General features: G+C 48.8%; 1 protein-coding gene across 7 annotated transcripts in view; it reads left to right on the top strand.

The window, feature by feature from the left end:
• Abcc8 (ATP binding cassette subfamily C member 8) overlaps positions 1–12321 on the top strand; it is a 73593-nt gene that overhangs the window by 33306 nt on the left and 27966 nt on the right. For 5 of the 7 annotated variants that reach the window (XM_020177331.2, XM_074042530.1, XM_020177330.2 and 2 more), the window contains exons 11-16: positions 5390–5430; positions 6633–6778; positions 8810–8915; positions 9064–9180; positions 9469–9544; positions 10232–10337. In XM_020177331.2, the coding sequence (XP_020032920.1) occupies positions 5390–5430; positions 6633–6778; positions 8810–8915; positions 9064–9180; positions 9469–9544; positions 10232–10337 (592 nt within the window). Of the gene's footprint in view, positions 1–5389; positions 5431–6632; positions 6779–8121; positions 8948–9063; positions 9181–9468; positions 9545–10231; positions 10338–12321 lie in introns of those variants that run through there. The other 2 variants (XR_012435865.1, XM_074042554.1) reach the window with 2 other exon arrangements.

Here is a 12321-nt window from a genome sequence, read left to right as displayed (position 1 = left end):
ATATACTTGCCCTGCAGTTTGTGCTCTGATCAGAAGTCAGATTTTGTAGGCATAGAACACTGTGGCAGAGAGTTCCAAACTATGGCCAGCTCTCTGCTGGCTGCCTAGCAAACCTGGGGACATATAGTCCTTATTACAAATTCATGAAGTACATTGCTCTATTGTCCCATTGTGCAGAAGAGAGGAATGAGACTTGGCGAGTGAAATAACTCACAAAGGATCCCAGTCAGTAAATGGCAGAGCACACAGAAAGAAAATCAAGTGGTCTGAGAGTTCACAGAGATCCATGTAGAGGAGACATGGGCTGCACCTTGTATAATGGGTAGGGTTACAAGGTGTAGAGCGAAAAGTGGCAGAAGCTGGAGGCAGGTGTTGTGGTCACGTCCTTTCAAAAGCTCAATCCTTATTTTTTGCAGAAGCAGCATAACCTCCCCCATATTTGAGGACAAGCTTTGCAGAAGTGACAAAGGAGTCTTAGTCATCTGTCCATTCCTGCCAGTCAACCAATATGCCACCAGTTCCCTCTGTCCTTCTTGTCATCCCCATTCCATAGCCATCTCTCTATGCAGGCTTCACTGAGGCCCTGGGCATTAGGAGGAGCTGGGTATGGACCTGGCCATCCAAGTCTTAGGGGAGACTGGCCAGGTCCATGAACAGTGACCGTGCGTGCAGTCAGAGCCACAGGGCCAGTTCCAAATGCCCTCTGTCTTCTGTGTTTCTCACCTGGATCTGGGCCTTTTTCTCTTTCATTCATTTATTTATGAACTTATTTCATTCACATCTCCTATGTGCCAGGCCCTGTGCTTGGCATTGGATGAGAAGACAGTGTCCTCAGTCACAGTTGCCACAGTCTACTAAGGAACCCAGATACAGCAGTGCCATAAATGACAGGACAGAAGGGGTGTTCTGGGTGCTCATATGAGCTGTGAGTTGCACCCAACCCACTTTTAGGGGTGGTGGGTGTCAGCTTGTTCAAGGTGATGCCCACTGTGATGCCCACAGGGTGACCATGAATTAGTCTGATGAAGAAGCAGGCCCAGGCACTCAGGCCTTGAGTGAAAAAGACAATGATGGGTTCAGTCTTGAACGTTATTCATGAGGAGAGGGTACCAAGACCAACTCATATGGGATTGTGTGGGCTGTGTCCAGGCTCCTGGCTTTTCTCCTGAGGCAGGGAAAGCCATGGAAGGAGAGGAAATTAAAGAAAAATGTGTCTGCCATTTCTCTGTGTGTTCTCAGTGCTCAGGGGTCTGAGGCACAGTTAGTCAATTGACCAACCTTATACTGTGTCCTGAAAAACAAAAAGCTAAAAAGCCCAACTCAGCCATCCATGGGGTGTGGAGAGACTGGCCAGTCTGTTGAACTCCATTTGCAAATACCCAACTTGACCTCTTTCTTTGCAGGGACTCCCTGTTCTTTGAAAGCCTTGTTCTCCCAGCATCCTCCTTGGTGGAGGCCCTGCCTCAGATCAGCTAGCAAAGATGACCTGAGACCTGATCCCCTTCCTTCCTCCTCTAGCTTCTCTGACATTTTTCACTATCTGCCCTTCCTTCTGCCCCGGTGGTTGCCTATGCATTTTCTAGCCTGGCTTGGCAGGGAGGATGGCTGAGAGGAAGTCGGGGATGGGGAGGATTCATCAATTGAGAAGGCAGAAATCAGTCTGAATGGGAGGCTCCTGACATGCTTCTGTAGCTTCCAGCAAGAGAGCACCATCCCCCTGCTTTTCACCCTCTGATGACTGCCAATAATTGGACTAGATGGGAAATCACGTTGTGCACTTCCGGAAACATTTTCCCTCCTGCAGGTACAACTTGCAATTAGGCCCAGGCTGCGCGCCCACAGGACTCTCCACAGCTCTTCCCTAGGGGACAAAAGTGAAGTTAACCAGAGGCACAAATGGCCCAGTGCCTCCCTGGCATGTGGCTTCTGAAATATTTATTGATGCTTAGGAAATGAAAAGCTCCTGGCATTATGATGCCAGGCTGGCGCCCACAAGGCCAGGCCAATTCCTTAAGCAAAGTCAGGAGCCCTGCTTGGTTTTAGTAGATTTGTTATTTTGTATGGGGTGGGGGTTTGGAAAATCTGGCACAATTGCTCACTTCTGTACCCCAAAGCCCAGCAAAATGTCTGAAACAGGAACACTCAAAAAAGTAATTTTTTGAATGAATAACTCTTAAAGGATATTTTTTTTAAATATTAGTATCTCTACACCATTACAGAAGGGCTTCCACTTTTGATGGCAGCCTTTCAGGTCTGCCTGCATGCAATTAAACTTTCATAACAACATCACACTTCCACATCATTCTGTAATCTTCTGTTTTACTTGACATTACTTAACAGTATTTCTTGTTCCCTTCCTCTCAAGATTTGAACACTGTCATGCTCTTCATTTTTTGTGTTTTGTTTTGGTTTTGGTTTTTTCCTAAATCAAATCAAGGTGAGTCACTCTCCAAAATTGGAGAGAAATCTATTCTCAGTTATATTTCCCACCTCTCCCACCACCTTAGAATCTTGTAGAACTTTATGTAGTATGGGAAAATGGGACAAAGCCCCAGATCTTCAACCCATGACAGCTGAATGCCCAGCTCACTGCACCCAACCCCCAGCTGTCTGCTGTATTCAAACAATGCAAAAGCCCATGGCAGTCCTGGGTCCTCCAGTCTCCAGCACTGACATCTCCAGGGCAGCCACATCCACCCCTGGGCGGTAGAAGATTTTCACAGAGGCTATTTTAACACAAGAAGCCAGTGTCCACTCCCCCAGCCCCTACCCCTGTAGGAGACCTGTAATTCCCTACACAGTGACCATCCTTCCAGAAGAGGGTGAGGAGCCCGCAAAAATCACTTTTTCATCCTTCAACATCTCCACACAACAACCAGGACAGCAAATTAATTATATCATAAAGCTTGCTCCATGTTGCTGCATCAGCTTTGAAATGTTCATTTTAAATTTTATTTATGGCTTGTCTCATTCCTCAGTGGAGTTCAGGCAGCTATAAGAATAAAGACAATAAAACAGAAAAAAATAAGTTAAAAAATCATGACCGGGATAACGTGCAGAATAAAATGTCAATTATCACACACCTTCTGACAGCCTGAGAGCTGATGGCCATCAATTACTAAGACAGCCTGTCCTGTTGGAAGTTTCCAGCTTATTTCATTTTGGGTAGTTTGTTGCTGTGGTTGCGGTTTTGTTTTGCTGTGACAGATAGCACCGCAGCTAGCACCATCTTGCTGATGGTTTTGTGCTTCTCTTCAATGATTATTCAGGATCAATTCCCTGGGAAACGGATTATAGGATCAGAAGGTCTGGAACTTCTGTGTAGCTTTAGCTACAAAGCACCAGATTGCTTTCTGAGCGAGTTGTGCCAATTCACACTCCAACTCCCAGTTTATTTTTTACCTGGGAGAAAAGTCCCAAAATGTGGAGGGCTCTTGACCATGGGCAGGGAGCTGAGGCATGGTGCATAGGTGCCTTCTGTGGCTTGAAGTCCCCTCCCCACTATTGGTAATTTATTTTGATGGACTGGGGAGGGGCAGAAGGGGAGACTGCCATAAGGGAGTGCTTTGGAATAATTGCCTCTGAAGGAAAGAGGCAGGGCTGTTTCGTGTTTAGAGCCATATGGCTGGGGATGGTCAAAGGCCTTATGGACATCCGTCTCCCCGGTCAGTGATGGACATGCTGTGTCCTCTGTCCCAGATCTGGGTCCCTTATGCTGTGAATCTAACCAATGAGGCTCATATTGTCTCCTACCACCAATTATAAGGGAAGGCTGTGGCATCATGGTAGGTGCCTGAAGACCACCTAGCCTTCCTCAGGAAGGGAAGTTAAGGGATAATCATGTAGAAAATTGGTATTGATAAAAGCCTTATGGTCAGAGAGGTTAGTAGTATCCCCAAAGGCTCCAGCCATGTATGCTCCATGAGACTGGGAACTCCCAATGCAGAGGCTTCGTCTGTCCCATCAGATTAGAAATTTCCCCCACGACAGAGGCAGTGTCTTTCCTGTCTGTTTGGAAATTCCTCAGGGTCATGTTCTCTGTCTCTCCACCATATCAGAGGCTTCCTAAGAGCACAATTCCTGTCTCCTTCTGACTGAGAGCCTCCTAAGCTCAGGACCTAGACCTGTCCTTCTCAGTTAGGGTTCCCTGAAGCGGGGACCACATCTCCAATGTACACTTTGTATGTACTACCTGGTGCAGGGTTCTTGGCAGCCAGTCAACCTCTTGGAATGGTGTTGACTATCTGAACTTCAGAGTTTCGAAGACTTCATCATTCATTAGTCAGGGGCCACGTGCACTGGCTGAGCCCTTAGCCTCTGGCTCCTGGCCCCTGACCCCTGGTCTTTCTGCTTTAATTTGCCTAATTGCAGAACCAGACTCCTTTCTGGGTTTGCCTGGAAGAGGATAGAAGGAAGCAAGGCGAGATAGAAAGGTGGCAGACAGGATGGTCACCTCTTACTCCAGGGTGTAGTTCATCCCTGAGTCAGAGCTGTCATAGGCATCTTACACCCTGGGCCAAGGAGAAGTGACTTGTGGAGTGGGGCTAAGCTAGCCACTCATGAGGTACAATATTCAGGCAGCACAGAGCCTGTCACCAACATTATCTCCTCTGACCTTGGGAAAGAAACTATGAACAAGTAAATACAAGTTTACAAAAATCAGGTGAGGAAACTGAGGTACAGGGAAGGTAAATGACCTCCCCAAGGATATATAACAGAGATCTGTCCTTCTGTGACTTTAAGTCCAGTTCTGTTTGCTCTCAGGAGTCCCTATGAAAGATCTGAGGCCACACTTACAACAGAACAAGGCCTCTGCTACAGCAAACCAGATGTCCCACCTAAACATGGATGCTAAGCCTTAGACCTAAGGAGGACCTCCATCTACCCTAACCTTGGCCTCTAATACCTCAGTGTGAATGAGTTTGAGAGAGAGGAGACTAGGAAGCCCTTCGGCCTTGTGGAGAATGTGGCTTGGGTTGATGCAGAGGCCAAAGGCAGAGCAAGAAGCAACAGCTTGGGGCCTCCAGAAACACATACTGCCAACCTCACAGTTGGCCCCAGCAGCCAACAACTCCAGTCCTCTAACCACTTTCCCACGGGACTTCCTTCACCTATTCACATGGAGCAGAATAAAAACAGTTAAGCCTTTATTTAAAGACTTAAGTCTCAGAGACACGGGTCAGCATATATGGGACAAGAGTCCTGAGGGAACAGGGTAAGGAGATGGAGGTACCACAGGGCTGGATTTCTGCAACCCTCTGGCACTCCAGCTCCACCCCTTGGGCTGGGGAGAGGACCCCACTGAGTTGCACTGCCCCTGGCCATCTGGGCATCTTCCTGTTCCACTGCTTGTTCTTCCATCCAACTCACCCTTGTGCTTCTTTTGCAGTTTTCATGAACACAGCCATCCCCATTGCTGCCGTCCTCATTGTAAGTAGACCTTTCTGCACTTTCATGGGGTGGGGAAGAAGGATGTGTGTAGGAGCATTGTCCTCATCTTAAGTGGGCCTTCCTTCACCTCCTAGGTGAGGAGGGACATGTGTAGGAGAGCCATCCAGGTTCAGCCCTTCTGTGTAGGGACCGCGGAAAATGGGCCCAGTAGCAGGGCTGAACATAAAGGATGTACCCCTCCCCACTCTCCACAAACAACTTCTGCCTCAGAGTTGGGAAGACCCAAGCTTTAGTAGTTACAGAAATTAAGCTTTTAAAAAAATAGCTATTGATTGTTTTTATTACAAAACTGAAATGTTTATTATGAAACTGACGGGAAATTCAGAGAGGAAAGCACAAAAAAGAATTCAAATTCCCCATAATCCCACTCATAACATCTTCTGGGTGTTTGTTTCCCAGCTTTTTTATGGCATATGATATGTCATTTCTACAAAAATAGGACTGTGTTGCACATACAGTTGTGTAACGTATTTTTTAAATTTGAAAATATGCCACATACAGCTCCCCAAGTCATGAAATATCACAGTGTGGTTTCCTAGAGTGATTTTGACCAAAGCTGTGTGAGCTCAGCTGTGGAGGCAGGACTTGTGCCTTGCAGAAAAGCCCAGCCCCAGGGGCCTGCAGCCCCACTTAGCCTCCCATCCCCGCCTGCTCTGAGGGCTACAGTTCTTTAAAAAGATGTATTTATTTCCCTTGGGTCCAGTGTCCCTGAGCTGTGTGGAGTTCACAGTCTGACAAGGCACACTTGGGAATTCACTTTCAAGGTGATTTATTAAGCTGGTTCCTGGCCTGACACTTTGGGAACTGTGGTAACAGGCTGCAGAGCCAGCCAGGTAGCTGGGACAGGCCCCAGGTGGAGGTGGCTTTACACTGCTTTTTGCATTATCTCCAACTGAGGGCTGGGGAAATGAGCACCCAGAATGCTGTCTCAGAAGGGCACGGGGATGACCTAATCCCGGGGATCCTCCCTGCTCATTCCTGGCCCCTCAGCATGAAGTTCTGAATTTGCTGGGGACATTTCCATGAGATGACTGAGGATGATGAATGTCTCTAGCCAGAAGGTCCCCTAAGTGCCCCCTCCCTTCAACCCCCAAGTTTCCTTCCCAGGGCTAGGTATTTCTAGTATGGGAGGGGACTTAGACCCTGTTCTAGCCTAGTCTTACTTGTGCCTCTGTCCACAGACCTTCGTGGGCCATGTCAGCTTCTTCAAAGAGTCCGACTTCTCACCCTCTGTGGCCTTTGCCTCCCTTTCCCTCTTCCATATCCTGGTCACACCACTGTTCCTGCTGTCCAGTGTGGTCCGGTCCACAGTCAAAGCTCTAGTGAGGTGAGAGGAGGGTCTGGGCAAGGACACTGTACAAGCAGCTCACAGGTCGGCCCCAGGGCTTGCTCTAGCAAGGGCTTGCTCTAGCGACTGCTAGAACCACAGCTGTTTGTCTCAGGACACACCTCCCCATTGATCGGGCTTCTCTGAAGTGGATCATGGCTGGATACAAGGCTTCCCACCATCCCTGGAGACCAACTAGCTTACACGCCTCCAAAGAGAGGGGAACTTGCTGTCACGTCTAAGATAGCTCTACCAAAATAATAATAATAACAGTAACAGTAATCTGAAGTTGGCATCCTCATAAATTCTACCCAGTGGTGCTAGTTTCACCCTCCAGAGCCACTCAGAATGAGCACCACCTAATCACAGATGACAGCCTCTGGAAATCACAGGGTGTCCACTGAATGTCTTACTTCCCCAGGCTGAGCATCCTCTGTTCTTTCTTTGGTCCCAGAGCCTTCCCAGGCCTGCTAATGCAGCAGTTTTCCAACCCCTGCAGTCATATGCCCCTGTGACTGAGCTCTTACCCAGCAGTGATGCTGCCAGTGTCCCAGGAACAGAACCTGAAGGCAAAGGCTGAGGCTCTGCCAGGAAACTGGTGCCTGGGGTGCAAAGATCTACTTGGGGCCTCTGAAACAGCTCCTTGAAAGCAAGAGCCTGTCCTCCCTTGGAGGAGAGATGTTCATGTCCTTCCCCATCATAGACAAATGTCCCCTTGTCTTGTGGGCCCCTGGCAGGTCCTGGGAAGCTGGCATAAAGGAATAGCTGTTGGAGTGAAGTAGCTGATGGGATGAGGAGAGAGTCGCCTGCCCAGGAAGCTCTAGCAGGGACTCAAAGACAGAAGGGATCATCCTTTAGTGAAATTATGTCCAAGGAGCATCTGATCAGAGAGTAGCTGGCTACAAAGGGATTAACTCCCAAACTGTCAGCTGCTCTGCCTCCCCTCAGCATTGGGATTTCTAATGAGCACCCCTTCTCCTGCCACCCCCACTCCAGCCTCATGATTCTGTGTAGACAGCACAGATGAAAGGAAATTTGTGTCCGGGCCCCCAAGTAGCACTTTTTTAATGCTGTAAAACCCACTATTTCCATAAACAGAACACCAGGGTGACTGAGGCCTTTGTAATAAGGGAGCTCAGACTGAAGAGGAGAGGGAGGAAAACACAACCTGAAGCTTTACCTCAAGAGATGAGGGCCAGCTCCACACTTCCAAGTCACTGACTCTTGGGAGAGTGGGAGGAGACGGGCAAGCAGATAGAGCCTGGGTCTGCCTCTCCAAGGGCAGGTCCCCAGAACAGAAGAGGCCACAGATCCTTTTCAACCTGACTGTTCCTACCTTAAAGGTTGTCTGTCTAGCCCCAGGCCTGTTGGACATTTAGCAAAAGGAATGACAGAGAACAGAGGCAATTCTCAAGCTTCCTGAGACAGCTTCCACACCTGGGATGGGGGAGAATGAACTGAAATAGGGAAGCTCCAGGTGCTGCCTCCCAGTCCATGGGGTAATTCTTCTAGAAGAGGGGTGGGAATAGCTACCTCCTCTATGCATTGAGAGAAATAACACCTGCCTTAGCAACTTGTTACAGGGATTTTATCCTATAATGCTTATAAAGCAATTAACACATACAGTACATGCTCACAAAAATACTAGAGTTGTTAATAACCAGTTTTAATTCTAAATAACCTTAACACCAACCAATCTTAACTCGATAGCAACTAATAAACCCCAACACTATCCTTCAGTTCAATAATCCAGATTAACCATCTTTACCACTAAACTAACCCTAAAACTAACCAAAGACATCTCCAAGCCTACTTCAGCTAACTGGTAACCCTAAAGAAAACCCTTGGTAATATTTATTACCCACCCTTTGGGGGTACTCACTGGCCTGTCCCCCTCCAGTGTGGGTTTTGTGGGGGGCCATCCTTGGACCAGGTGCCTTTTCAGAGCTTCTGTTTCAGGCCACATCCCCCTCCCTCTCCTCTCCTCTGCCCCTGGCAGGGGTGAGGGGTGTCTCTGTGTTTCCTCTGCAGTGTGCAAAAGCTGAGTGAGTTTCTGTCCAGTGCAGAGATCCGTGAGGAGCAGTGTGCTCCCCGTGAGCCTGCACCTCAAAGCCAAGTCAGCAAGTACCAGGCAGTGGTGAGTGCCTGGCTTCCTCTTGTTACTCTCGACATGGTTCTCTGAGGCTTGAAGCTCATGCCTGCTGTGTCAGTCCTCTACGTTTCCCCACCCCCAAGAAGAGGGACTCCCAACCCAGTGGGCTCTCACCTCCTAACCCCTGCTCCAGCCCCTCAAGGTTGTGAACCGCAAGCATCCAGCCCGGGAGGATAGTCGGGACCTCATGGGCCCACTGCAGAGGCTGGCCCCCAGCACAGATGGGGATGCTGACAACTGCTGTGTCCAGGTGAGTCCTGGACCCTGTGTCCAGCCACCAGTACCATCTCCTGGGGGGAGATCCTACCTATCTGCAAGAGTCCTGAAACCAGGGACACTGCCTCCATCCCTGGACCCAGCCTTCCTCTTAGAAGGGTACTTCAGGCAGGGTCCAGTCCCCATGTTCCCGCCCTGGAAGTACTCCAGGGCTAGAATCAATATCTGTGAGTTTTTATGGGAGAGGGGAAGCAAGAGACTATTCACATTGGAAGCTCTACTCCTTTCTGTCCTTCTGCGCTATGGGGTGTGGCTCATGAAGATCATCGGTGGTTTCTTCACCTGGACCCCTGATGGAATCCCCACACTGTCCAACGTCACCATTCGTATCCCTCGAGGTATGACCAGCCCCCCTACAGACGTCGGCCCCTTGCTCCACCTGGAGAGAAAAGGACAAGTCAACATTTCCTCAGTGCCTGCCCCTGACTGGTGGACCTTCTGAGGTCTACACACTAGAGAGGAGTGTGCAGCATTCTCAAGGTGTCTGCATGCTAGGTTGGAATGTCCCACAGGGTGGGACAGCAGGGCCTCAATGTCATACTGTCTACTGTAGACAACACAGACAACTCAAAAAGATCAGACTTGAGTATCCAAGGAAGTCATGTTTACAAAGTGGGGTTTCTAAGAATGAACAGGTCCCCCAGCTGCAAGGCAGGGAGGACATTCTGCAGGAGGCAGTGCCATAAGCAAAGTATGAAGACGGGTTAGGGTGGGAGCCAGGATGACATTTGTTGGGGCCACAAGGAGCTGGGCTCACACTGGGGAGCATGGAAGGGAGAAGCAAGGGATAGGGTGAGGCAGCAGAGTGGAAGAGGGAGGGACCTGGGAAGCCAGAGGATGCTGTTGATTTCCAGAAGGAAAAACTCAAAGTGGGTGGGGGAGGAGAGGATTTCTTATAGATGCCCCATAGAAAGAAAGAAAAGAAGACCCCAGGGTTGGGTATATCTGTCTGTTTATCCTTTTGGGTGATGGTTGTTCAGACTCCCCCCAGCCCCTCTCCCATCAGGTGCCTTCCCTCCCTGAAGGTCAGCTGACCATGATCGTGGGGCAGGTGGGCTGCGGCAAGTCATCACTCCTTCTTGCCACGCTGGGGGAAATGCAGAAGATCTCAGGGGCTGTCTTCTGGAACAGGTAACAAATGCATCTTCCAGAATCAATTAGTGGGGAACCCTCCTCCACCATCTTTCTCTGTGGAGAATGCATCATGCTTTTATTGAGTGCCCACTGTGCATTCAGTCAGTACTCAATAAATGTTATTAATTATTATTGTCATCATCATTGATATTTATTCAATCCTTACTATGTGATATACCAGGTTCTTTGCATGTATTATCTCATTTAATCCTATGATAACTAACAAGATAAGTACTGTTTCAATTCTGGTTTTATAGATGAAGGTTAAGCTATTTGCCCCAATTCACACAGCTACTAAGTGGCAGAAATGGGATTTGAATTTACTTCTCTTTGACTCTTAAGTCCCATGTGCACTCACCTGCACTTCCTCCCAGTGCAGGAACTTGCAACGCCATCATTGGTTTCTGGCTTGGTTATCAGCAAAGCTGACAGAAACCATCCAGTGGGTACAAGGCAAACCCAGAGATAACCCAGACAAATGTTGGTTTCTGGACGCTGCCTTAATTAAAGAGCCAGAACCCCAGGACAAGTCTATCATAAATGCATTATTTATACCCACCTGCTTCTAGAAAGCACTTGAAGTTAGTTGATAAAAGATGCATATAATATGGACACTTTTTAAAAGGTAAGAAAAAAAAAGAGTTGAGAAATGAAGAGGGTGTAAACGGTGGGCAGAAGACAGTGGTTCCCACAGTGCTTGGCTCAGTGCCCTCCCCATTGCCAGGAGAAAGAGACTCCCTAGGCAACCTGCTGGGATTTTCAGCTCTTGCTTAGGAGTAAGGCTGCATCCAGTTCAGCAGGACAAGCTTTCCCTGCCAGTCACTGTTAGGCTAACAGTGCCAGTCACTGTTAGGCTTTCATAAGCCTAAGTGCAAAATGCGCTGAGACAAAGACCTTGGGCCCAGTGTCTGAATACCACTATTCATCCTCTTTTCCTGCTGATCCAAGGTGTCCCTGAATGGTGTACCCAGCAATTGCAAATTTCCCACCTCAATGTGGCCATAGGCTAGTAGGTGAGTTCCTCAGGTTTCTGTGACCTCAGTCAGTCATAAGTTTTAACTGCACCAGAGTCTAGAATCTGTTTGGAGGCAGAGGTATCTCTGCCTCCATTCTCCATCTTACTGAGGAGATTTCTCAACACAGCTAACTGGGAAGGTCCAGGCATTGGGTATGAGGTCACTTTGCCACCTACCCCTCAAGGCTTTAGCCTTGACTGTTGGCTAACTACATGTCTGTGACAAGAAGACAGGAGCCCCCAGTGAACACAGGGAAAAAAAGCAACCAGTATTGACTGGGCACCTACCATGGGCCAGGACCTTTGCTAAGTGCATCAAACTCTCACTTCAAAACCTCCCACTAAGCGTAGGGGATGGATGTTGTTACTCCACTTCACAGAAGCGGCAATTGAGGCTCAGAGAGGTTGGAAGGGTTGCAGTCAGCATTAGAACTCAGAGCCCTATGCCTGAGTTATTTCCCTCAAGCCTGCCCAGTGCTTCATGTGGAGGCCCCAGTTCTAGCCCTCAGAGTTTATTCTTTAAGTTCCACATAGAGGGCAGGCTGGTTCCAGTCCCTTCCCGGTGCAGGCCTTTTCTAGAAGGGATCGCAGAGCTGCCCCTGGGTACCCTTGTCTGGGTCCTGTTTAGCATGCAAGTCAAAATGCCTCTGAACCTTGGCCCTTCCTCCCTTTTCTCAGCCCTTGACTCCTTTCCCTCGCACCAGCATCAGCACCTCTGACCAGCAGAGGCAGCAGGTGGCTTGCCAGGGATTAAATCCTATGTGTTCAGCTATCACCTCTCTTCCACCATGTGCCATCCCCAGCGTCAACCGCTGCCCCTCTCTCTTCAGAAGCCCTAACCCAGCCCAGAGAGCACAAGGGGCCTCTCTGTGGCAGCTAACACTGAACCTCTGTGCTGTGGCACTCATTGCCTCAGTCAGCCTTCACTATTCCTTGTGAGTTAGGTGCGATTATTATCCCCATTTA

The sequence above is a fragment of the Castor canadensis genome, chromosome 1, assembly GCF_047511655.1.
Source record: "Castor canadensis chromosome 1, mCasCan1.hap1v2, whole genome shotgun sequence".
Taxonomy (NCBI): domain Eukaryota; kingdom Metazoa; phylum Chordata; class Mammalia; order Rodentia; family Castoridae; genus Castor; species Castor canadensis.
This window is presented reverse-complemented; position numbering and strand designations above follow the sequence as displayed.